This window comes from Larus michahellis, chromosome Z, assembly GCF_964199755.1.
Source record: "Larus michahellis chromosome Z, bLarMic1.1, whole genome shotgun sequence".
In the NCBI taxonomy this organism is placed as follows: Eukaryota; Metazoa; Chordata; class Aves; order Charadriiformes; family Laridae; genus Larus; species Larus michahellis.
Window position 1 is genome coordinate 37,893,707 of NC_133930.1, and position 26,785 is coordinate 37,920,491.

The 26,785-nt window shown below is 39.8% G+C and overlaps 2 protein-coding genes across 5 annotated transcripts in view; both read right to left on the bottom strand.

The window, feature by feature from the left end:
- Nucleotides 1-572, bottom strand: part of APBA1 (amyloid beta precursor protein binding family A member 1) — a 97,006-nt gene extending 96,434 nt beyond the window's left edge. For 2 of the 3 annotated variants that reach the window (XM_074570148.1, XM_074570150.1), the window contains exon 1: nt 409-572. The gene's annotated coding sequence lies outside the window, so the exon portion shown is untranslated. The remainder of the gene's footprint in view (nt 1-408) is intronic. The other variant, XM_074570149.1, reaches the window with a different exon arrangement.
- A 23,192-nt stretch (nt 573-23,764) lies between these two features.
- The window catches only part of PTAR1 (protein prenyltransferase alpha subunit repeat containing 1), a 32,587-nt gene continuing 29,566 nt past the window's right edge, over nt 23,765-26,785 (bottom strand). For both annotated transcript variants that reach the window (XM_074570246.1, XM_074570247.1), the window contains exons 6-7: nt 26,197-26,513; nt 23,765-25,615 (exon numbers count right to left, since the gene is read on the bottom strand). In XM_074570246.1, the coding sequence (XP_074426347.1) occupies nt 25,267-25,615; nt 26,197-26,513 (666 nt within the window). In that variant the 3' untranslated portion in view covers nt 23,765-25,266. The remainder of the gene's footprint in view (nt 25,616-26,196; nt 26,514-26,785) is intronic.

The following is a 26,785-nucleotide window of genomic DNA, read 5'->3' on the forward strand; positions in this document are numbered from 1 at the left end:
ACTGCGGAACCTCCACATCCCCTCCCCTTTCTCCCCTCCCCCCCGTGTTTCCCCTTTCCCTTCTCACCACAGAAAAGATGCGGGGTGAGGAGAAAAAAATATATTAAAAATATATATATATAAAAAAGAGCAAACCAGGGCATTAGGGTATGCACAGCTCCACGCAGTATTATTCCACGCGTATCCCACCAATGTTAAATGGGATAATTAATTAGTCAAATGGATTCCAGCGCCGCTCCCCTCCCTGCCGATGCCCCCCCCCCGCTCCAGCCCGGGGATGCTCCGCAGCCCCCCGCCCGCCGCCCCACCACGGGCCCGCCGGCCTCCCCGCCACCCAGTGCCGGGGTGGGGGTGATGGGGGGAGGGGGGGAACACGGACCCCAACTCCCGCTCCCGCCCCCTCCGCACCTGGTGCGGGTCCGCGCCGCCTCCTCAGCAAGCAGGGCGGCTCCGGCGGGGGTGGCAGCGCAGCGCGGGGCGGAAAGCCCGGCAGCCAACCGCTCCTCCCGCCACCGCCACCATCTTCCTCCTCCTCCTGCGCCTGCCGCCGCCAGCACCACCCGGCCCGGCCCGGCCCGGCCCCTCCTGCCGCGCCGCACCGCCCTCCTCGCGTCAGCGCAGGGGCGGTGCGGGGCTGAGGGGGTGGCGGGGCCGCGGGGGCGGGTGACGGCCTGGAGCTGCCCCGGCGGGCCCGGGCGGTGCGGCCGCGGGCGGGAGCAGCCAACCCGGTGCAGAAACGGCCGCCGGCGAAACGCTCAGCGGCTCCCCGACACGGCAGCTCCTACGTGGGTGGGGGCCCAGCGGGCCATTAACCCAGCCTTATCAGCTTGCCTTTGGGCTTCCCGGGGCCCACAGCCCCGGCTCGCCCCAAGGGAGAGCAGCCGGCGGGGTGGGGGTGCCGGGGCAGCGCGTCCTCCCCGGCTGCGAAGGGGCTGCCCAGGCCGCGGCCCTCACCGAAGCGCACAGAAACCGAAGGCCGGTGTCCCCGATATAAAGTTGTCGCTTCATGGCCCCTTTCCTTGAAAGGGGGGCTGCTGACTCCTGCGGTCGCATTGACAGACGGAGCATTTGTCCTCACGTGGCGTCTGTCTCATGAATTAACCTCATGAAGTTCAACAAGGCCAAGTGCAAGGTCCTACACTTGGGGTGGGACAATCCTCATTATCAATACAGGCTGGGGGACGACGTGATAGGTAGTAGCCCTGCGGAAAAGAACTTGGGGGTACTCATGGATGAAAAGCTGGACGTGAGACAACAATGTGCACTCAGCCCAGAAGGCCAACCGCATCCTGGGCTGCATCAGAAGAAGTGTGGCCAGCAGATCCAGAGAGGTGATTCTCCCCCTCTCCTCTGTTCTCGTGAGACCCCACCTGGAGTACTGTGTCCAGCTCGAGCCCTCAGCACGAGAAGGACATGGACCTGTTGGAACAGGTCCAGAGGAGGGCCACGAAGATGATGAGAGGGCTGGAGCACCTCTCCTATGAGGACAGGCTGAGAGAGTTGGGGTTGTTCAGCCTGGAGAAGAGAAGGCTCCCAGGAGACCTTATAGTGGCCTTCCAGTACCTGAAGGGGGCCTACAGGAAAGCTGGGCAGGGGCTGTTTGCAAGGGCACGTAGCGATAGGACGAGGGGCAATGGTTTTAAACTAGAGCAGGGCAGGTTTAGATTAGACATTAGGAAGAAGTTCTTTACTGTGAGAGTGGTGAGACACTGGAACAGGTTGCCCAGAGAGATGGTGGAGGCCCCATCCCTGGAGACATTCAAGGCCAGGCTTGATGAGGCTCTGAGCAACCTGATCTAGTTGAAGATGTCCCTGCTTACTGCAGGGGGTTGGACTAGATGACCTTTAAAGGCCCCTTCCAACCCAACACATTCTATGATTCTATGATCTACAGCCCAGGCTGTAATGGCAACGGTGTCTTGTAGCTGCTCCTCAGGGTTGCTGCTCCCCGTGCTCTGCTGCCTCGGTGATTCCATATGAACGAACAACATCCTGAACTCCTCCAGGCAGTGTCTCACATTTTATGGTATTTAAATCAATATGGCTGGACAGCCATAACCAAAATGTAACTATCAAAAGAAACACACTTCTTTTTCTCTATGGCCAGTTTGATATCTAATCAGTATTCCATTTAAAAATGGGTAGCAGACTTCAAGGTGCCTAACAACTAATGCAAAATTGTAGTATTTGCAGCCTAAATTGGTATATTTTGACAGCATTGTGAATTTGCCTCTTTGGAAAATGTGATAAACATCTGTAAAATGTTTAGGCATACCTTACTGCAAACCATCATAAGTAATCGGTACGTATAAAGGCTTGTAATTAATTTCTATGATAACATGGTGTTAGTGTGGAATATAATTCTGCTTTTCCCATTCCAAAAAACGTATCTGAAAGAAACTTTCTGGTTCTTGTTGCCTATTCCCCTATTATGATATGCTTCAGCCACTCTGTAAGCACAGCTGTACCTTTATATCCTAAGCAAAATGCTGCAATACTCTGCAGATGAAGACTTTGAAAATGAGAGAATGAAAAAAATGTTGTTGAAAAAGAAGGAAGAAGTTACGAAAATATGAGTGACTTTTGTTGCTTAAACAACTGCCACCAGAATCCTTTCCTCTGTTTTTAAGGCATTGCAATGCTTCATTATTTTTTCCTCCTCTGCTAATAGTTTTTATTTATTTATGTTCTTCTTTCCTATCCCGGAGACATCTTTTGTAGCAAAAATAACAAAACATGGAGGAGATCTCTGTTCCCTTCGTCTTTTCAATGGCGTGGATATTATGGCCCTGGTACGGTCCCAGGTTACCACAATTTAGGGTGTATAGAGCGTGTGTGAGTGACTTCCAAAGCTATTGATTCTCAGGCAGTTACATTAAGTAAAAGACTTCACTTGTGATTAAATTCCTTCTTTCTGCCCTCCCTCTCAAAATAGTGAAGCAGCTAGGTCTGAACACGATCTAAATTTGCCCTGCTTTACGAGGGAGATTTGACCACACGACCTGCCTTACTCTGTTATATTCTTACAGTTTCAAAAGACTAATAATAGCAGTCTTCGTGACTGCTAAATTATACGCGAGAAAAGTTCTGTACCCTAAATGCGTTTTTCTTCCAGAGCTCCACTTTACCCAGTTTGTTTCACAGCGCATCATGACAGGTCTCCTAGCACGCAGGTTGTCCGTGAACCTGAAGACATGCTACTGCACCACTGTTATAATGCAGTATCCTGCTTTAGCATTGGCCTTCAGGCTCTTACGTGTTTTCAATCTGATCATCATTGTTTATTCTTTGGCATTTCTTTCAATTTTTGCAATTGAAATGCTGGAAATTGCAGTCTGTTTGTTCTTCAAGGTAAAGCTTCCATTTATGCAACATGTTTTTTTGTTCTAGCTCTTTCTGAAAATGTAGAAACGATTTTGAGTTTTGTAAAACCACACTTCTGTGAAATTAACCTCCTGGACAAATGTAAACTGCCCTTTTAAAGCTGACTAGTTCACATTTAAATGTAATAAATAAAACCTGACAGAAAAACTCGTGTCAAAAGCACCAAAGATTAGTCTGTAACATTTATAAAATGAAGTAGCGCTGTGGATGAATCTATACAACCTGCATTAAATGATAACCTTGTGAGGGTGAGTTTTCTAAGTCATTGTCGTAATCTATAATAAATAATCTGCAAATCAGGCAGCTTCTGGCACATGCAGACACTCCTGCTATGTAAATAGTGCTATTTACACTGCACCGATGATTTTTCATTGTATATAGGTCGTCCGTGTCCCTCCAGTATTTCAATATAAATACAAGCATTTGCATTGTCCCATGTGTCAGTCTGTCAATTAGGGTCAATTTGGCACAAGCTGCTGTGTGAGTATTGGCAAAGCATCTAACAGCAAAGAACCTGGACAAGGTTTCATGCAGACATCTCGTTAACTGGGCCTGGATGTTTCAAAGGGCAAGAAGTTATGTGGAAGGTTTCTCTTTTCACGAAAAAACCTACACTCTATAAAGCACATTAATTGGATTCAGCATGTCTACATTCCACCTGTATTTATATACCCATTAGCCTACATAAAAGCCTTGGCCATGGCAGCTCAGACACTTTTTACTACTAATTTAGTCAGCTCGTATGCATTTTAAAGAATTGGACATTGCCATGGTCTTAGGTCTCTGACTTTGCTACTTTCAGCCTTGGGCCAAAGGCAAAACGGCTCTTGCAGGCTGAAAAGATGAGTGCAAGCTTGACATAGTTTTAAGGTCAGATAGCTCAAGATCCACGTGGGACAGAAATGAATGCTTTTTACTGTCTGAAAGCTTGGGATTACAGCTTTCATATGTCAGAAAGGATTAATCTCTGACTCTAATGGTGTGCGAATTATCTGTTGCTAGAAGAGTGTGGACTGCTTCAGAGGTGCTTGCTGGTACTGAATTAGGTGGCTTTCAGGAATGGAAATGTTTTCAAATTCTGACAGTAGACCAATGAACTGAAGGAAGGCATTTTTAGGAATAAAAATCTCCCAGACTCAAGTACCTTATATTCTTGATTATCTTGGTCTGAAATAGCTAAATCAGGGGTATGGAGTGAAATCTATGGTTTTCAAGAATGGAAATCACCAGTATTGCAATTATTGTGGCCTGTCCACCCATAGCCTGTGAAAGCAGGTTGTCCCTTTTCTAATGTAACGATCTGAGGGGATGGTATATCACTAGTTATGCTTTGAAGCATTTACTTTGCGTGAGGAGCCATATACTAAATATTTAATTTAAATTATAAAGAATGCAGCCTCATCTATGAAGAGGCCTTAAATAGACAGTTGGCAAGGAGAAGGCTCTTCAGGGTATAATAAAGTAAAACTGCTGTGCCCTCCAGAATACTAGGCAATAGACTTAATCGCAAAATAAATAAAATTCCAGAGATATAAAAACATTCTGAAAGCTTGAGGTATAATAAAAAGGAACAAATAAACAGTCAGGAATCAGCCATATGGATAATACCATGGTACATGGCAGTATTTGAGGAATTCAGAAACAACACGTTGAAGCAGGCAATTCTGAAAGTTTGAAAATATGCTGAAGGAGTATAATCGACTTGAGGGTCACTATCAATTTACTATCCCCTTTTTTATACAGTGTAGAGAATTTTGGTCCACTCTTCCCCTTCATAGTGGATCAGTCACTTTTTTATACTGTTTTTACAGTTTTTTGAGACATAAGTGTAGATAAGCAATAGAGCCGATAGTGCTTCTTTATATAGAACTGTTGAATAAGCCAAAAATGTATCTTTTTCTAAAAAGCTGTAACAGTGTAAAGACAATTTGATAAAACCTCCTTTGTAGTATAGATTATAATATACATTCAAACTATGACATGAAAAGCCAGTGATGGAAAATAAATGCGTTTTCCAGGTATGAGTCAGAAGTATTTGCGGAGTGAGTGTAAAGCACCTTACTTTATAATCAGATTGAAGAATCTATCTATGTAAAATACCTGTCTTCATACTGCTTTGGCTGTTTTTTCTCAGAGCAGAAACATGATATTTACTGAAGCCAATGAATTCAGACGGAGTATCTTGCACTTAGTACACCCAACTGGTATTTTTCATATAGGTGCACAAGGGAATCTCTAGCAAAATTTACATATCAGGAACCTCTTAGAAGGAATAGAAAGGTTAAATTAAATATGCCAGCTGCCCTTGTAGTTTTACCCTGATAGATCTGTTGGAGGTTACGGGAGCCAGCGTGTGCCGACAGGGGGAAAGAGAGCACAGGGAGCCTGGAGAAGTCTTCTGGAGAAGACCGACTTGATTTACCTTACCTTACCGTACACTCCTCCTCAGCTGCCTTCAAACCCGGGGTTTTGAGCAGCGGAACCTGTTGGGAGCATACCGATTGTTTGCCGCTGCTGGAATCAAGAGCGGAGGTTTGGGACTCCTCGTGGCAACCACAGGCATTGCCTGTGGCTGTGTGGTACGGGGGCATTTTTCAGGCATGAGATAAGAAATAAGGTCTTGCTGAAAATGACTTCTCACTGCCCTCACCAAAAACTCCTGTGACATGAGCATTTCCTTCTGAATATCTTTTCTGTTAATTTTGTCCCGTGCTATCTGGGTTTATCTGGTCTTTGTCATAAGGGGCAGGGGAACGAGCTGACCCTTTTTTTTTGCTCCCTTGTCACCAGGTTGTCTTGTGCTGGTACTGATGGGGCTGGAGTAGCAGCGGTTCTTGTTGTCAGAGCAGCTGGATTAGCGGCGGTGCTTGTTGTTGAGGCCAGAGTAGCTCATGCCAGTACGGGTGGTGGAGTAGCTCATGGGATTTGAGCACCAGCAGTCCGTGTCTTACAACATCTACTCCCGCACTGATAATTGATATAAAACCACCCCTGAAACGAATTCAGGAGAATTGATAATAAAATCATGATATTAAGAAAGTAACAATCATTGCCGAAATCCAAAAAGCATCCATCCCCTAGCTCTGGTGATTTCAATTGCGCAATAAAGGGTGAGTTAAACTCTCCCAAGGTAAAATTGAAAGTCTAATTAGAACAGAATCTATTACATGATGCCCAAGACATGCAGAAAAAGCCCTTCTCCAATTTATCATATTATACTTCTGCATCAAACACCACAGCAAAGTAGCACATTTAAACTACCACAAACAAACACAAAGAGTAAATAAATTATACAACATGTTCAGCAGGCTAAGCAGCATTGCATCAACTAACTTTCAACAAAGCCCTATAACAGCACGATATAACATTTTGCTCAAGAAATACACGATGTGAGCTGTTTGTTTTAATTTCCAACCCCTTGAGACTCTCATAGAAAAAATCTGATACTCTCCCAATTGAGCAAGCTGGAATTCGAACTATTCAGGCAATCTGTCAGAGTCCTGGTCAAGCCCCACATTGGGCGCCAATATATATGTTGTGGTTTGGGCTGGACTGGCCACTGAATGAATGACAGATGCTCTCTTTAACCTTCAAAGAAGGAAGAGAAGAATGAGAGAGACTTATGGACTGAAACTACTTTAATGAAATTTTAATAATAAAATAATAATAAAATTTAATAATAAAATAATAAAAAGAAAAGGTAATAATATTAATAAGAAAATAATGAAATACATACAACATACACAAAACCATATTGAGCTCTCAGGATGACGGTCATGTCCCCAGCAGGCACTGCCCCTCAGCGGCAGACGGGAACTGGATTCTTGATCTGGACTCAGGAACGCCCGGATCGGGATCAAAGGCAGATGAACAGACAGAGTCCTCCTTGGATGCCAGCCATCGAAGAAAGAGGCCAATCCCTTTGATCCCTCAGCTTTTATACTGAGCATGGTGCAGATGGGATGGAACACTCTGTCGGTCAGTTTTGGGTCACCTGTCCTGTCCGCTCCTCCCCGCAGGTGCGACCCTTCTACGCTCTCCCACTTCCAACTGTCCAACGGGGCAAATAACAAAGTTATCTGACCTTGGCTGTTATAACAATAAGTATAAGCAGTAGCCTCTCTGCATACCATTCCTTGGTATTTACTATAAACATCAAACTTTATCTGCTAGAGGCGGACACTGTCTGAAAAACATGCCATTAATTTCAGAGAGTTAGAAGAGGCTTAAACTGAAAAGTAAAATGTCTGAAAAGAAAATTCATTCTGTTTTGCCTCAAACCAGGACAGCTTATTAGCAAGGACATTTCAGTGTCACTTGTATTTCTTTGACTTCCCATTTTCCAGGCCATTCTGTTCAGACCTGAATTATTTCCCTCAGCAATCTCTGCCAGCACACTGCCAAAGTGCAACAAATAGCTCCACTGCTGGTTTTATACGTTAATTTACCTGTTTATGAGATCTACACAGTGGATGGGAGAACCTCGCTCTTCCCCCTCTAAGACCTAGGAGAAGATGGAGACAGGGCATTGTCAGTCCACTCAAATGACCTTCTCTAACAGCAGCTCTGCACAGTCCCAACCTCTGGTTCAGATTCTTCTATGCAGGGAAAAAAAATCAAAAGGGACGTTCTGGACTGTGTCTCTTCTAGCAGTGTGATTTTGGCAATAGCTTCACCTCCATTTCACCGTTCCATTACAGCACAGTTTCTGAGGTGTCTCAGGAATTCAAAGCCCAATTCGGAGAAGGCAGCAGTGGCGTGTGGTTTGCAAGGTTGAAAGAAGAGTTGGACTTGGCAGTCCTGTTCCAGCTGCTGGTGAGGCAGGCGAAACCCCTCACCAAAGATGCTGGCAGGGAGCACACACAGTAGGAGTGCTTTGCTCTACAGAACATGAAAATACATGATAATGTATTTATTGAATGAATTATTTAATGAATTTTGAATTCATTAAATTAATTAATGAATTTAGAATTCATGAATTAATTATTTAATGAATACAGAACTGTATTCATTAAACAGGTGACTGGATTTTTTTCTTGATGTGGATTTTTTGTCACTGCAGGAGCAGGGCAAATGGTACCCTCAGTGGTGGGCTGGTTTCTGGAGTCAGGTACTTCTAGCACTGCATGCTATCCATAGAAACCAGTCATGGCATCTGCCTAACTGCTTGGCAAAAACAGGCTAGAATTAGGCTCAGCTCCAGTTTTTCAATCCATAGCCTCCTGGCTGCAATTTCAGGTTTTAAATTGATGACTTAGCACTTGTGTCCTTCATGATAGCTTTCTTTTTGCATTTCAGCAAGTACATTTCAGCTTTGCACTTTCAGCAAGTGAGACACTGAGGCACTTCCACTGGTAGCCCCAAGGAGTCCAAGAGAGAAGGAAAGGAGGTGCTCGCAGTGAAGGATCCCCAGAGGCACCAACTCCCGCCTGCTCACGATCTACTGGATCCAGCTCATCACTTGCAGGTGGGGGCTTTCAGAATGCGCCACAAGTCTTATTTTTTCCAAGGTGAAGCTTGTAACAGATACCAGGTGTGATCTTTTACTGTTTCTTTGAAGCACATAAATATCACAGTGGTAGCCATCTTATGCAAAAGAATACATCACATTATTTCACACCTGCTGCTTGAGCACTTTGCAACTGTTTGCATCTTAGGCCTTACTGCACTGCTTGAAAGAGAAGTGCCAGTGAAACCGATTTTTTTTTTCCATTTTAAAGTGACCGCTAATTGTACGTGATCGCTTTTCAAGTGTCAGTCTGATGATAACTTGTGATACCTGGGCCTTGCTTATCAGAGAAATGTAATGTAAGTCTGAGGGAGTCGGTCAGTATCTTGTCTGAAACTCAGTCAATACATAAAAACAAAACAAAAACCTAACCCAGCCTAACTTACTCCAAATCAACGAGGAAACCCTCCAGGTGGGGGCCTGCATTCAGATTCAAATATAAAAATATAAAAGACAACAGTTTTCACTGGAATATGAAGCAATTGAAATACACAAATTGTCTATCTACTCAAAGCAGACCCAACAGAAGAGAAGCTGTCATAGAAGAAGTCAGGAGTATTTCTGAGGTTCAACGATGAGTAGAGTTGGACAATAAGGCCTTGTGGAAAATTGAAGTAGTCTCTGTGTTCTCTGAGAACACAGAAGAAACAGATTAAATGAAAAACAATGGTTTGCACAGACTTCTGCTTATGCTAATATTTGCATTCATTCAAGTTACAAGAGCTACATTACAATGTATCTGAAGTCTGTTATAACACAATCTTTAAGGTGATCACAAATCAACTTCTAAATGTTAAGTGTGTTACTCTGTATGCTGAAAATGGAACATCCTCCTTGTCAAAGTAAATTAGCCCAGGAGGAAGCCTGCTTGTTTAGACCAAGTTCAGATACATCTGTTAAGTTCATTGTAGAAAGATCCTTTTATACCCTCCATTTGTAAAAGCTTCACTTAGCAGGGGACCAAAAGGTAGACGGCAGCGACAAACGAGATGCAAAGTCCAGCAGATTTGAAGGATGACATACTTCATGCACAGTTCCTCTCCACTGACAGTTTTTCCTCTTACAAAGTAAGATTGTGGGGGTCAGGTTGAAGGATGACTCTGATTTGGAGAGGTGAAAAGAGTGGGCGGCACAAGTAAGTGAGAGGGATCAGTGGATGGCTAGTTGAGAAATGTTCCGGCGTTAGCATATGAACCCAGTTAAGGTGAAAGGCAGCCCTATGGCTGTTGCTACAGAAATGGGATCTCTGATTACTTTGGTGAGGAAATGTCATCCCTGCTCAAAATATGTACATAGGTACATAAATGTATGTTCATATTAGCCTTTTTTTTTTTTCTACAAAGAAGGAAGACAGGAGGAAGAGAAGCTCCTAGATCTACATTTTTGTCCCTCTTCGGAGAGTTAGAGGAGACAGACGTGCTTCAAAACCAGTACAGACAAATTTAAAGTATTGACAGCACAGTTCCTTTAAAAAAATCGTGTTAGTCTTGCTGTAAAGATGTAACCGTTGTGGTTACGTGTACTCTCTTTGTTTTACTTTAGCTTAATTTTAGCTGAAGGTAGTCTGATATTTCTGACCTCTCTCGTGATTTTTTTTGTTGTCATGGTTTTACAATATACCACTATAAGAATAAACTGAAGTATGTTAAAAACATGAAGAAGGAAGCACTTTTTTTAGATTAACTTTTATTAAAATAAAGCCCATTTTTACTGATTTGTAGTATTATTGCTTTCTGTTGATCTACGAAGAAAATATTTTCAGAGATAATTAATGCATAGCAACGCTCCACTATTTGCAAGCTGATTTTAACTGTTACAATGTAACTAATGACATGAAAAGGGAAATGGTGCTTGAAATCAGCACTTCTGGTGTTAGAGACCTTCCTCAGTAATGGCTGGTGAGAAAACAGCATGTGCAGAAATTAATTTCATGAGCAGTTTTTGAAGCAAGCTGTGGTAGGTAGGAGTTTAAACAGTTAACCTATTAAAATTTCTTTCTATATGCAATATGTTCATACAAGAAGTATTAATACTATGACTGAATACTGTGGTTCGTATGTGGTATATCACAAAAATGCCACAGATTCTTTGCTGCAGTCACAATATTGCAGTCTTAGTAAAAATTATGCCCACTACTTATTAATCTAAGCACCTCCCATCTACTGTTTTTGTGGAATTTAGAAACTGAAATCACAAAACATATATATATATACACACACACGTATATTCTTGTATTATTGAAAAACATAGGAATACAAAGATCACTCAAATCGGAATAAAAATTTTCCACACAGACTGAATTTATCTCCTTTGAGGCCATGATGGAGAGGACCTATGGAGGCTAAGAGCCAAAGCAAAGAGCATTAACCAATTTGCATTTTGTTAAATACATGCACACAGAATATTCCTTGTTTTTTGGGTCCCTAGTAGGAGCTGTGGTGTGCTGAGCAATGCAGAGCGCTGCCACTGAACAGGAATTTTGTGCTGAATGTCAGAAGGGCTATGTAAAATGTGATGTATATCATTAAGTGCTCTGTATAAAATGGCCTCAGGTTTTTCAAAGCAGGATCAAAATTAATGGTTATTTTTCTCAGCGTTAGCCTTTAGCTTTACTGTGTTAACAATCTATATATAAAGGACAGGCAGTACTGCTTTATTTCACAGGAAAACTGAGAAAACTACAAAATAAGGAATTAAAGCACTAACAGCTCCATTGTCAAAATATCAAATCCTATCTATCAAGTATCAATATCAAAATCCCACTCATTGCAATATGAAGTAAACAGACTGTAGACTCCCTGAGGATAGAGGTGCCAGCCATGGCAATGTTGACTACCAAAACACTATTAAGAGCTGGCACTCCGAGTATCAACACCTATAAGACCCAAGAGCTTTGTTTCCTTTCTCTCTTTCCATTACCTTTCGTCATTAATAATCTGCTTTAGTGTAACTAAACAAGCCCTTTCACAACATGCGACATAACTTAAAACTCTTCAGAACGCAAGTCACAGCAGCCAGGTGCTAAACACAAAAGCAAAGATTAAATCCTGTCCTTCTCCCACCAATTTATCAAAACGCAAGCAACAAGTACAACAAATCCCTCCTGTTTTGTGCCACGGCATACTGCTTAGAACATTTAACTACAACATATAATTTTCAAACACAGTTACCTTCTTTGCCTGAGCGGGGACATACTCCCCATTCCTCCTATGGAATATTTGGCACTACAGGAAAAAAAAAAAAAAGGCAAAAAACCTATTCACTGGTCCAGAAAATAACAAAGTGAGGGGAAAAGAAGACAGATGATATCTTGCAAACTAGTTACCATAGAGGGAGATGTGAGGAAGGCTCAAACTTCACTGACATAGTCAGACTCCCAGAAACACTCAGTATAATGTAGCTTTTATTCTTCACAAAAGGGACAGATCAGGCTTGAGATCTTCTGACAAGCAGGTCCATTGGCCCACTCCCTCCAGTAGTAAAGTGGGTTTCTCATGCTGTGTGATTACTCTCCTTCAGGGTAGTGAGTCCATCTCAGACTCAGTGCGACAAAAAGACATAAATAATTCAGTAGGCTTCTCCTCGTCCCCTCCTTTGCCCTCCAGGTTTAAGGGAAAATACGCTTTCTGCTTCATTTATGGAAACATCTAATTAGAGAGGGATGGAAATATGTACCTATGTACCTTCCCTTTCTCTCTCCTTGATGTCCAGAGTCATCAACAGCTGCTGCAGCGCTACTTCCTACTGGCTCCCACGGGTGATGCGACAGTTTCACCCATGTGCTGCTAGGTATGCAGTGGCTAGTACTGTTAGCTGTTATAGAAAAGAACTGACATTTTCCCAGCTCATTTTCCAGTTCCTAAATATGACTCAGTGCAGCCAGCTTTGCCCTGCTGTGTACCAATGAGCACTGGAAGTCTGCATACCTATTTTTAACCAGGTGGCATCCACTTCATTAATGCAAATATGTTCTCTTTCTCACACAAGATTTGGGCTGTTATAATTGAAGACCTACTGCTGACTGAGAAAAGCCGAAGTCTTGTAAGACAGAAAGGGAATTGATCTATTTATATTTTATGTTGTTCCCTTTTCATCTCCATTCTAGCCCCTAAGAAACTACTTCTCATGTCTGCTACCCACTCTCCTCCCAATTCCTCCATTAGAGCAGTAGTTGCAGTTTTCCCTGTAATATGGTGCAATCACATATGGAGAAGCTGGAAGCATATTTTAGTTCCTCTATTAATTCAAGAACTGCTAAACTGTATTTGCTGGGGCTGTAGGAACCCATATCTCTATTCCTTTTTAAGACGCTTTGATTTACATTTCCAGTCAAACTGAAAAGCCTTCAGAAAGTAAAGAATAAAGCTGTCATGGGATACAATAAACTACACCAAAGCAAGGTTTTCAACTTCCCTGAAAACAGGAAAAAAAAAAACCCAAAACAAAATAGTAGGAAAGGGGAGGAACAAGGCAGTGGTTGACAGCAAGAAGTACAAAAGGGGCCAGTCACCTGCAGAATGCAGCCAGACAGTACATCGTAAGACAGCAGTTATGCACGGAGAGGAAGGTTCTTATTTCCCTTTTCCTCAGAAAAAGCCATATTGCCCTTCAATAGTGAAGCCACCCCAACGACGAAAAGAAATTAAGGTCAACAGATTATCAGTGGCTACTTAATTTTCATGGCTCCACTGATTTGTTTGTAGCTCTGGTAAATCTCCCTGGCTAAAACCACAGTTATCTCCCATACAGCTAAACATGCATACACGGACATACTAACCTGAAGTGACACTATAGCGTTGAAACATGCTTTCCCTCAAAAGGCTGTCTTCTGCCCTTAGACACTGCTTTCCTAGTTTGCCAACACATCTGCATGTCAGATACACCTCATGTAGGTAACGGTAAGGCTTAGCCAAATCACAAAACTGCTTCCGTCATGCCTTTTTTTCCCATGCTGCGCCTCACCAACACCTCTCTACCGAGATATTTATTAACATTTCCACTTCCTTTCTTTTTTCACTTCTCTATCAGATACTGCAGAAAACTAGTTCTCAAAAGGTGCTTCAAGTGTCCGTTTACAAAGGAAGCGGTGAATCCATGCCTTCCTTTTTTCAAAGATGTAGCAACCCCAAACGGACTGCAGGGGAACAGCGAGGTGCTCCTTACCTCTGAGAAAACAGACAATGCCACCACTGCCTTCTGGCATCCAGCAAAGGAGTTCTAGAGGTCTTCGTATGCTTATTAGTAGCCGGGGAACACTTAGATTTATTAGAACTGGAAACCAGTGGAAGATCTGAAGCCCTATATCAGAGAACAAATAAATATTACAAAGTGGAACTAGAAAAGAATGACCATGCAGACACATCACATTTTTCATTTCTTTTCATACGTGTTGTTAGCTCATTACTTTGCATGTGTATCTGATGGACAAGATACCAGGAAAACAGACAATCCAAGAAACATCCAAGTAAACTTGATAATTATTTGACCTACAATTCTAGCCATACACTGTAAAATACACAACTGCCTAACTTTATCTGAAGAATAAGTTCAGATTCTTCATGCGCAGTTACACCAAAATATTCCAATGTAGCCATTGCTGAGATAAAACAAGCACAACCACATGTTCTGTTAATAATTCAATATTCTTTTATAGTAATACTTAATAACTTAAATTATTAAATATTTATTTAAATTGTATGAACCTCAGAATTATTTGGGTAACAGCCTGGAATGAAAGCTCTTTAGAGAGCTATTGATTGCCCCAATATACAAGGACTGGAAAGAAATTTACTGCAGCAGTAACTCAAGTCTATGAAAGATATCTTAACATGTAAGTCAGTTTTGATAAACAATTAACAAATTTTGATAAATTAAAACAAAACTATACATAAAGCAGAATGCTATTTGAGAAGCATAACTGCAGGTCTAAAATGGTGGATCCAGGTGTTAATGCATACCTATTTGCACAATTAGAAAGTTAACAAAAACAATGACCATACCTCAAGCATATTTTCATCCAGTTCAGATTAGGGGTCATCTGAGGATTCTTCTTCAGGTAGTTCCCATAAAATTTATACAGCAAAATTTATTTTCTAAAGGCAATGAACTGGGATCGAAGTACCATGCTTCTATATAATACCTATCTTCAACATGAATCAAACAAAAGTGTATTTTTTTGAACAGTTACCTGCTTTTAAGGTCTGTGAAATGTTTTCCCTTCGATTATGACAGCACAGAAATTGTATGGACCCTGGAAAGACTGGCATAAGCTATTCCAGTTGATTCCAGATTTTAAAAAAGGCAAGCACGTCACTGAACATCATGCTGAAATTACAGGAACACAAGCATCATTCAGCTGTCCAAATTCTGCAACTCCAGGCAGCACAGACAGCTATTGCCAGAAAGAAATTTCTTCCACGGAATCGCTGCTGTTCATCTCCACCCTTTCATAAACTAAGCTTGAAGAAAAGATGTACGAATGCGTTTGAAAAATTCTTAACTGTATATGTTTATGTTTAAAAAGACCACAAAATAAGTCTGCAGCCATCACCTAAATTCACAAGGGAAGATGCAGTTACTGTTGAAAGAAGCTTATCACTGAGAAGAGATCAGCAATAATTAGAAAGGGTATCTGTTGGTAAACAATGAAACTGGAGTCCAGGGTAAATATGTTGTCACAAAAAACAGAGGTTTTTAGGAGATGAAAAGTTTATTTAAAAACTGCCAACACTTAACAAAAATGATTTTACACTATTTTCCATTTTCTACAGAAATACAATAACTTACAGCTGTGCTTAGTCCATTCTGTCACTAATACATATAAAACAAAGTCTGCTGATAAATAAGTGAAAAAATCTATTTACCAACCACCACCACTAAAATTGTACCTGTAAATTTTGGAAGACATCTGCATAGAATAGTTAGAACTGTAGAGGTGCTCTTTTTTTTTTTTTTCTTTTTTTAATATATTTTGTACTACTAGGATATGTAAAAATTTAATTAACATGCAATACAAAATATTTGAGATAAACAAGGTAAAACCCAGTGTGCACAACTGGAAAGCAGTGCTAGGATGCCCTCCTATGTTTCTAACTAGATATCAAAAACTGAACTTTTTATGTGGCGGAATTTCAACTTCCCTTCACAGCAAAACTAGATTTACAACCATGAACATCTATACCTGGCTAGGTTCCACTGAAGATGGATTAAAGGTGTGGAGAAAGTTATCTAGTGCTAAATAACAACAAATAATTGTAGAACATCTCAAATCAATACTAAAGAGATGCATTTTAAAAAGGAAATTAGCTGTGAGTTAGTTATAAGCATTTGTGAGATGACAGGGTGACGAACGTGCAGTTTATTGTTGCACCATAAATCTATATAGCATGCTTGGAGAACAGTAAAAATTAAGCCACTCACTACTTATTAAGACTTTCTCCCTTCAATATTGCATCAGTATTATCACATGGCACGTAAAAGTGTACCATTCATCCCTAAGTATCAGGCATTGACCTTTATGCTATTGATATGCAATGCTTCCCAAACTAATGTGTTACCTTGTTTGCACACAGGTATATTGTATGAAACTTTTTTCACTACAAAAGAAAAAGAAAAGAAAAAGAGAAGGAAAAAGAAAAGAAAAAGAGAAGGAAAAAGAAAAGAAAAAGAGAAGGAAAAAGAAAAGAAAAAGAGAAGGAAAAAGAAAAGAAAAAGAGAAGGAAAAAGAAAAGAAAAAGAGAAGGAAAAAGAAAAGAAAAAGAGAAGGAAAAAGAAAAGAAAAAGAGAAGGAAAAAGAAAAGAAAAAGAGAAGGAAAAAGAAAAGAAAAAGAGAAGGAAAAAGAAAAGAAAAAGAGAAGGAAAAAGAAAAGAAAAAGAGAAGGAAAAAGAAAAGAAAAAGAGAAGGAAAAAGAAAAGAAAAAGAGAAGGAAAAAGAAAAGAAAAAGAGAAGGAAAAAGAAAAGAAAAAGAGAAGGAAAAAGAAAAGAAAAAGAGAAGGAAAAAGAAAAGAAAAAGAGAAGGAAAAAGAAAAGAAAAAGAAGGAAAAAAGAAAAAAGAGAAGAAAAAAAGAAAAAGAGAAGGAAAAAAAAGAAAAAGAGAAGGAAAAAAAAGAAAAAGAGAAGGAAAAAAAGAAAAAGAGAAGAAAAAAAAGAAAAAGAGAAGGAAAAAAAAAGAAAAAGAGAAGGAAAAAAAAAGAAAGAGAGAAGGAAAAAAAAAGAAAGAGAGAAGGAAAAAAAAAGAAAAAAAAATCAGCTTTCTTAGCTATTGATACCCTATAGTACCCATATTTCTTTCTAGCTGCCCTTTTAAGCCTGTAATATTCCACAACCTTAACAGTTTCTCCTCAACCACAGTGCTAATGAATACACACTACCCTAACTGTTTTTTTCCTTGAAGCCATAAATATGACCACTTGCAAAAGACAAAGAAATCACTTACAATCCATCACATAAAAAACATCAAAGCTACCATGTAGCAGCTGATATCCCCTCTGCAGCAGGGCCTGATCCTATGTCAGTGAAGCACAGAATGGTGGAGGTTGGAAGGGACCTCTGGAGATGATCTACTCCAACCCCCTGCCAGAGCAGGGTCACCCAGAGCAGGCTGCACAGGAACGCGTCCAGCCAGGTTTTGAGTATCTCCAGAGATGGAGATTCCACCACCTCCCTGGGTCAACCTGTTCTAGGGAGTCAGTGGGAATTTTGTCATTCATTTTAACAGACATCAAAATCAAGCACTTGGATCAGAAACAAACTAATGACCAGGTCCCGCAAATTATTTCTGTACAAGGGCACCAGAGAGTTTATTATTTGCTTCTACTATCCTTTCTGATTTAATGAACCCCCAAATGAAGTAAATCAAGATTGTACTTATCAACTCAGGGCTTCCCTATGAATTCTTTCTACCTTCTGTCCTAGCAGCTAGTGAGACAGAATGAAGAAAACCCCAAAACTGTATGAGCAGAAGAAGTCCTTGCTCTTTTAAGTTTTGCATTTAAGATTATGAGTAATATTTTCAGTAGTACCCTGTGATTTTAGGTGCTCATTTTAGAACATTTGGAATGAATCACATTGTCTAGGAGGAGAGAGGAAAAGTGCTATCATTTTCCAATAAAACTGAGGCCTTTAAGGAGAGCTCTCAGATCCAGTAATTCAAAATCAGACGACATTCAAAATAATGAGTAACTCTGAAAATCTTTTTTTAAATGTGATTCATTTTTATAAAAAGAACACGAGAAAAATATTGTACCAAAAAGACTACTTATTGTTTGTATTCAAATACCAATTTCAGTTCCTAGTTTGCGTCTGACATACTTTTCCCAGTTTCCTGTCATGCTAAAGCACGTCATCCAAATATATGCCTGTCTGTTCCTTCCTGGAGAACTCCTGAAAGGTAACGCCCAGGTAAGACACCGGCTGAGCACTTCCCAGTTCCCCCAGCCTGCAAGACCTTACAAAACTCTTTCACCATCTCAAACACTCCCTACAAGCACTTGGAATAAACACCACCACTAATAATTTGGTTTGTGTATGCACACATTTGCCCAAGTATCATGAAAGTAAGGCAGACTAAGCCAGAGAGGGGAAGCAAGAGATCTTGCTGCGTTCCGCAAAAACCCTGACGTTGGCAATGATCCTGCTAGATTCAGACTTAGGACAGGTCCTCCGTGGAAGAGCTCCTCTTCGCAGATCACCAGTGTTAGATAAAAAAAGCCACACATGGGAGATTTTGTGTTTTTCACAGGACACTACTAAGTACAGTTCCGTCATCCATACATCCATCCACCCATGCATACATCCACATTTACTGTGGGAGAATAAATATAGATGATTTATTCACAGATAAGTTCTCTACTGATGAAAAAAAAAGAAAGAAAAAAGAAAAAAACCAATCCCCCTCTGAAAGGAATAATTCATCCTATGACAAAGACCAGTGAAAAACAAACTTAATGCCTTACATTCACTACCCTGTAGAACACTGGTCATTTATCAGATTACTTTCCAGTGTCTTACTGTCCTGTCATCATTTTATTCTTTCTGCTACAAAACTTACAATTTATCTAATCTATCTGCATTGGAAATCTACGTAAAATTTACAATGGTCACAACTGTGTATCTGAGAACTTTTCATAGAAAAAATATCGCAAAATATTATGTTTAAAACTAACTGTATTTCCTCCTAATATGAAAGCTATGAGAATTAAATGGTTTTTCATGTATCTTGATAAAATAAACATTTTGCTCTAGATAGAATAGTACTTTGGTGGACATGACAGTGTTACAAAATTAGTGTTTAATGGCTCATTTAAATATTGTAGTGCTGTCAGTACCTTGGATCTTAATGCTACTTAAAACCATTTAAGACATCTACTATTTCTATTACATGAAATTAAAGATGACGTTTCCAAGCTCACTTTCCAAGATGACTACGCAGCTTTAAACGTAGCCACTCCAAAAAAGAAAGACTGGAACAAAAGGGAATGAACACAGTAGGTATAAATATAATTTGTCTTCTAAAAACAAGTTCTTGAACCTTGTATCATTCATGTGATTTTTTTAAAATAAACAGGGAACACTCCGTTAAAAAAAAATTATGTACTCATTCTACGCAGCCATTCAGGAAATCTTACTGTATTAATGACATACCAATTTCATAACTTTATTCACAATGAACATACAGGAATACCTCATCCAAGAAAAGCTCTTTGTTTCACCATAATTATGTTCTTTCAGAAAGCATCCCGTGAAGAAAATATGCACCTTGCTGTGGGTTCTCCCCACCTCCATCTATACAGTAGGATTAACAGCAGGTTACAGATGGTGCAGAAAAGATGCTTAACAAACTAGACTTCAGTTAACAGTTCTGCTCATCAGAATCATTGTATTGTACATAAGCATCTGTGAGCTATCAACAACTAAAAGCTTTTGCAGTTCTAGTATTCAGACTCCTAACAGAAGTTTTTTAAAAAAATAAATCTAAGATACATAGTGCATCAACACAGATACTGTAAAAAGCTTCCCCATCATTACAATACAAGTCTTCGTGAGATACTGAATATCCTACTGAATAGTGCTAGGGATCTCTAAGAAGAAACCCAGCAACTGTCAGGAGCTTCCTGCAAGACTGCAACATCAATTTAAGATATAGAACAACAATATAATGCAGACGAGATGGTAAGGTCTAGTGTGAATCATTAGGTACAGCATTAGCCTGTGGGTAGATATAAAACACTATGCTAGACAAAAAAATTTAAAAGCCAGTTATTACATGTTTAGCATTTATGGTGTTTCTTTTAAATCAATAATTATAAATTGTAAAAATGTACCCTAATTCACTACAATAGGCTATGCCCTGAGAAGTAACATTACACACTAAGAAAAAGCCACTAGAAAGTGTCAGGTCTATAATTCAAAAGCATAAACTGTCTACAAAGAATTTCTTGGAAGCACATATTTCCTCCATTTTTCAGCAATACATTGCTTCTTCAGAGGAAAAGACTAATGAAAGTTTATGCTAATTCTAGTTTTCCCCAACTTTAACCACAAGATTTTTATTTTTCCTTTTCTCCTTGTAAACTCTCCTGGGGAAACTAGATGGCTTCATAGATAAAGCTCTTGCTTTTCACCTCTGAAAGAGGATGTAGGCCTAGCATGAGGTTCTGAAAAAACTGAGCCTGATGAGCTCCACTTAAGGATATCAATCAGAGCACTTTTGGGAGGTAGTCAGGGTTATCTAAACACAAAATGAGGCCACCTCACCAATGCTTTGCTACATTCTTCTTTGCTGGTTGGAAGAACAGAGAAGAGGCTGGGAAGGAAACACACCTCTAAGGACATGGTAAAAAAAGAAGGAAAGTTATCTTAGACAGAGACACTGAACTTTCTTTGAAAATAACTTGAATGGCAAGTGTACTTGAGAATAGGTGAGTTACCCTCTTTCCTTTATATGTGACATTAACAAAACAGTAAGATCTAATTGTAAAGACCTCTCATCACCAAATGAGCACAGGACAAACATGCATTTAAGAGTCACATCTACATTTCACTTCACTGCTTCTTTTTCCAAAATTGCTCCAAAAGATACAACTCAGGAGTTGTGGGGGTTCCCCGCCCCCCCCACGGCAAGTGCAACATTTCGCTTCCTACTAAATTAAAAAAAACCCTAAGGAACATTCTTCCCCCACAGAAGGCAAAACAAAACTAAACAACCAACCTTGTCCAAAAATTCAATCTTCAAGTCTCTGAAGACTCAGCACTCAAATTATTCTCTGGTAGTCACGATTTGTTAATTGTATCACATGTCATTCTGACGAAGTATGCTTATTGAGCCTGGCTATGCAGACAAGCCTTTCCAAAACCCCTCCTTTCTGCTCATCAATATTATACAGTACTGTTTTAAAAATTAATTAATTATCCACTTAGGAAAAAACTCACTCCTGTCCATAAAGACTAGCTACACATTCTAATTAAGCAGCACTAACACAAAACTGGAAATGCCAAAAATTTTGATTATAAGACAGAATCTAAGCTTTCTCACTATATTACCACTTTGCTTATTTGTCTTAAAATAAGTTCTATATAAGGTAATTAATCAAACAGACAACTTACTTTATCCCCTATTCAAACGACACAAGGATTTGATTGCATAAAAAATATGCAAGAAGTCAACAAAACACTAATATGTAGGCATGAGTAGATTAACAAATATTAATCACAGCAGCAGAGCAATATGTTCCAATAATAACTTTATACAAGTTTGTTATTGTAGCTATCTTTAATGCTGCATGTGTTGCTCCAGTAACTGTAACACAATATAAATCAAATGCCAATGAAATAACAGTTAATGTATTTAGCAGCAGAGAATTCAACCCCTTAAAAATGTGATTCCTTCCAATTTCTGTAGTTTCAAATTACATTTGTTCCTCAAAACCCTTTGTTTCTAGTACAAAGAAATTTCTACAAAGACTAATCCAGTGAACAAAAAGAATTTGCATCAATTTAAATAACACATACTACAGCAGAAGATAAAATCAGTAAAGATGCTTAACCTTATATGAAGACGTTTAGGGATGTACAAGGTTTGATTTTATATTTGAAGGACCTTCAGAGAACAAGAGCCTTGTATTCTGCAGCTTCTGCTGGACATTTTATCTGCAAGAATGTTCACCGACTACATTATAATTCTCTGACTCTCGAACAGTAAACGACTAAAACACATTACTTAAAGTAGCTGTACTCTGTAACCTTTAGGTATATGAAGTACCCATGGCCTGAAGCCACTTTTCTTTTCCAAGCAGTAATACTGAATGGTTAGACAGGTACATTCCAAAGATCATAGTTCCAGAACATCACACAGTTGTGAGCTTAATGCAGTTTGTTGGAGGTATCTCTTCAATCATTTCATGTAAGAGGCTTCAGGACATTGACAGCTTCAAGTAATTTAGTTATACTTTTTCTTCTTTCATGTAATTTATATTGTTACCATGAAAGAGTTAAAGCTTGATTTTGACAGCTTATTGTTTGCATTTCTTTCAAAGGAGAAGATACGACTTGTTTCAATTTCACTTTTATTGTTTAGCTTTCGGTGTGGCAGAGCCTGGCCAGCAAACATTTCTAAATATAACTATTCTCACTGGATTAAAAAAAAATAAAAAGGAGAATATTTCCACCAGGTATAGGCTTTAAAACCCCACACTTAAAAGTCGTACTATAGCCATCAGTGTTTTGTAAAACTAACAAAAGTATCAGCACCATCTCTGATTAGAGCTCTCGGAACATTTTCCAAGTATGAAAATACAATGCAACTCTGTTCAGTTACGTAGGACCAAATCTTGCGTTCCTACAAGCATGCATAACTCATGCTGACATGAATAGGAACTGCACATGTTATGAGGGCAGCTGTTTGATCTTAAGTGTTTGTGATGGAAAGATTGTCAAATTCAATAGCACAGTACTTCCACGATATAGCTCTAAGAAAGCCAACTAAGACTCCAGGTTATAGTGGGGAAGAAATACATAATGGGTTTCCAGTCAGATTTCAATATAAATCTTTTCCTCTAAAAACGTCAATCATTCCAGTGCAAGAAGAGATCATCTCTTCGCTTCCACAGTTCAAGAAATATTTCTTATCAAGCTCCCCCTTCCCAGTCTGCTCCTGCCACTAATATTATTCTCATGAACAGGTAATTTTTGCCAAGGTAAACAGAACACACAACTGTGTTACTAACTGTCTAAATAATCTAGATCCCTAATACGTTGCCAGCTGACTTCACACTTTCCGGGTTCATACTAGTCATTAATAGGATACTGTTAATCAAGCTGACCCAGGCTACTACACATGCTTTAATGTATCTTTCATACTCAAAAAACATCAGGTCCTTGGGGATGGGTAAAAGTTCTTGCTCAATTCAAGTTCTTAAGTTCAGACTCTGGTTTGTCAGAGGTCAGAGGTCAAAGAGAACATCTTATGACGAAATTATGCTCTCTAGCCATTCCCACACTTCTTTCACACATCGATTACGTTCTTCTGCAAGTGAAACCATCAACCAAGACAGCATCCTAGAGCACCTCAAAACAAATGGCCATATATTATGTCCCTATCTATATTGAGGCAGGTGTGCATGCCCATTGAGACAAAGCTTTGCCATGGAGATGCTCAAGCCTAGGTCAGTCTTATCTAGGTACTGTGAACAGAGGAGTGTACATTTAGAAATATCTCTCTTAGCTACTCTGTGCCTGAAATGAGTTATGAACACACCCTCTGAGACCAGAGGTGGTCTACTTTCATTTTGAAATGCAAAAGTAATCCCCATCCATCAAATTATTTAGAACTCCTGGAATTCCACATATTTTGTGTGCTTTTTTTCTTTCCAATTGATACCTTTTGAGCAGGCTACCTGTTTTTTTTTCTCCCTCATTGTTGCTCTCTGCCCAACAGAAACAGCAGCTTGCAACTTATCACAGTCAGGAGGCACTTTGGGCAGGAGAAATATACAGCAATTTTGGCGAAGACTCTAGCTTGAAAATCTAATCCCCTCAGTGAATAGTCCATTTGGAGCAGAGGCAATGTTGCAATTGTACGAACTTCTAGAGTTGTACAATGTTTCTCCTCTGGGTCTTTGGACCAGCACAACTCCATTAGTGTAAAAAATCCCTTATATAGACAAGTTCTAAGGAAATGACAAAATAAACTATTTATGTTTAATTTCACTGGAACAGAAATGTGTTTCAAATTCCCTTAAAATTTACAGTTATGTAAACAGAAATATATGGTTAGAGAAGTGCTCTTACAGAAGAGTCAAAAGAAAAAAACCCAGACTGAAGCTCTGCAAAAGAACAAAAGTGAAGAGACAGCTCCCTCCTGCTGTTTGTTGGTTTGGGTTTTTTGTTGTTGTTGGGGTTTTTTAATTGTAAAGTCTCAATAATCAATCAGAATTACTTTTTACTCCATCCTCTATTGGACTTACATGGTCTTGGTTAAGTACAAGTTACCAACACGTGATCTAGCAGGCTGAGATTCTGTAGTGTACATAATACCTTCAGAAACGCGTATGAAGTGTCATTAATTCTGGATTGTTGAGATAAAATAAATAAATAAATACCAAGTAGGAAACAAAGGTAAAGTAGGCTGTTCTAAGAAAAGTCTTTCCAAACATAGCTCTGACTGTGAATGTGAACGTGTGTGTTTGAACTATTTTCTGTCACATTTTCCTGTATCTGCTTTTCAGGATCTTAACTTCATAGACTTTCCTGTCAAACTCATGTGACAACTAATAAGCAAACAAAAGCCAGTCACAATAGTAAAAGGCATAGCTCCAATAATGTTACTGGAGCCTTGAGAAAGAGACGCTGCAGTCTGGTGTTCTACCAAAGGCTGCTAATACAAAAGTAATAGCACTCACCGAATGTAGTCTGCATCCAGTACAGTATTAGCAAGATGCCACTATAGCAAAGAGGAACAACCTGGAAACAGGTTTAGCTGATACTGACAGATCCTCCTATTCTTTTTCCAGACACTCTGTTTCAAAAGCTTTTCAGACTTCTTTTTTCTTTTTTTTTTTTTTTTTTAAAAGCCAAATGTTTCAGAGTCCACCTTAATGCAGAAGTTAAAAAGTAAGAAAATGACATGGTAGGAAGCTGACAAAGGGTGATTTCTTAAAAAGATTAAAGAACAAACTGGATTTGCTTAATAAAAAGGTATGCCAGTTCTTGAATAAATAAAGTGACAGACTTCTACTCTGAATATGAACTTTAGGACTGACCATTGAAAGAGTGAGAAACACATGGTTAGTTAACACTTGCAACCAAGACATGCATTTGTGTCTGAAAACAGAATATTGCACTAAAAGAAGAACCCTGAAGGCTTTAAACTCTTCCATCACTGACCTAAAAAAGTAACTAACCATTTCCTATAAGCAGTAGCAAACCTGGCTTGGTCTGCATCCCTGCAAGTTGATAATACTTTATCAATGAACTGGTATTCCATTTCTGGACCAAGAGAGTCCTGCATAGGGGCACGCTTCAGGCGTTTTGTTTCTTGAGTATAACCTTGTTTGCTGCTGGATTCATTCAAACCATCAACATCCATAGCTTGTGCCATGTGACTTGTCGCAGAACTGTGGTGGGAATTATTCAGAGTTTCGTCACTGCTGTCCACAGATGATACCACTGCGCTCAGAAGAGGAATTTTGTTGCTCAGGTGGTGCTGAAGGTAGAACACACGCCTTCTTCAGAGGAAAAGGAAGGAAGAAAAAAAAGAAAAGGGGAAAACAAAAAAAGTCATGCACTGAAAATAGTCTGCTGTTGCTACTAAACTGCTTCAGTTCATTTGCTGTCCTACCAGATTCTCCCACAGACAGACACAAAATCTGCCGTTACTGCTCTCACACTACAAACAAGGGCTCAGTGTCACTTTGGCAAATCTGCTGTTCCCTAGTCAGGCACATACATCCAGCTAACAAAGCAGAGGTTTTCTGCAGCTGATCCATCTTTTGCCTATCTTTTGCTCAACTTTTGCCCTTTAAACATTTTACGTGTGAGGAGGCTGACCAACAGTATCTTGTGTCTCTTGAATAAACTGTAAGGACAAGTGAAGCCTACATCAACAAGATACTTAAACCCAATCAAATTTTCCATTCAATAGCTCTGATTATGCTCTGGAACACTTTCCAAAGGCTTAAGACATGGTAGCTTAGAAATCTTTTATTGAGTGATACCTTTGAAAAGCAGAACAACAATCTGTCTGGAAACACCAGGCAAATAACAATACACACATCAGAAGGACACTCTTTTGACCAAGTCCTCTTACCTATGACACCACAAGGTTTCATGCCCTGGGTAAGTATCAATCAGTTCAGTGCAGAGCTCCAACTCTTCCTCTAAATGGCGGGGGAGATCCACACTCTGCTCCTCTGCACAGGCAGCTTCTGCCCCTGCACTCTCCTCCTCCTTTTGAAGGCTAGGGTTTTGCTCATTTCCCAATTGATTTTGTACCAGTACATTGTTGTCAGTCACTGTTCTGCCTATCAAGGACTTGAGTAAGAACTGGCGGTAGTGAAATCCACTGTGGTCTGAGACATGCATGGATACCCAATATTTAGTGGATGAAAGTTCATCGAGGAGAACCTGAAACAAAGAGCAGCAACAGTTATCAATCAATATAAAGAAGGAATTTACCACCACTGTATCTGTATTAAAGTAACATCTCCTCTAGGGATTTCAGACACTGTGGTAACAGTTTAAGAACACACACACACAGAAAAATGAAATAATCACTGAACCTTTTCCACTGTATGCTGACAAGTATCTTGACATTCCTGCACAAGAGACATTATACTTGTTCCAAACTCTGAAAAGGTAGGTAGCTCAGAAACCTTCTCTTAATTCTGAATGGTTTT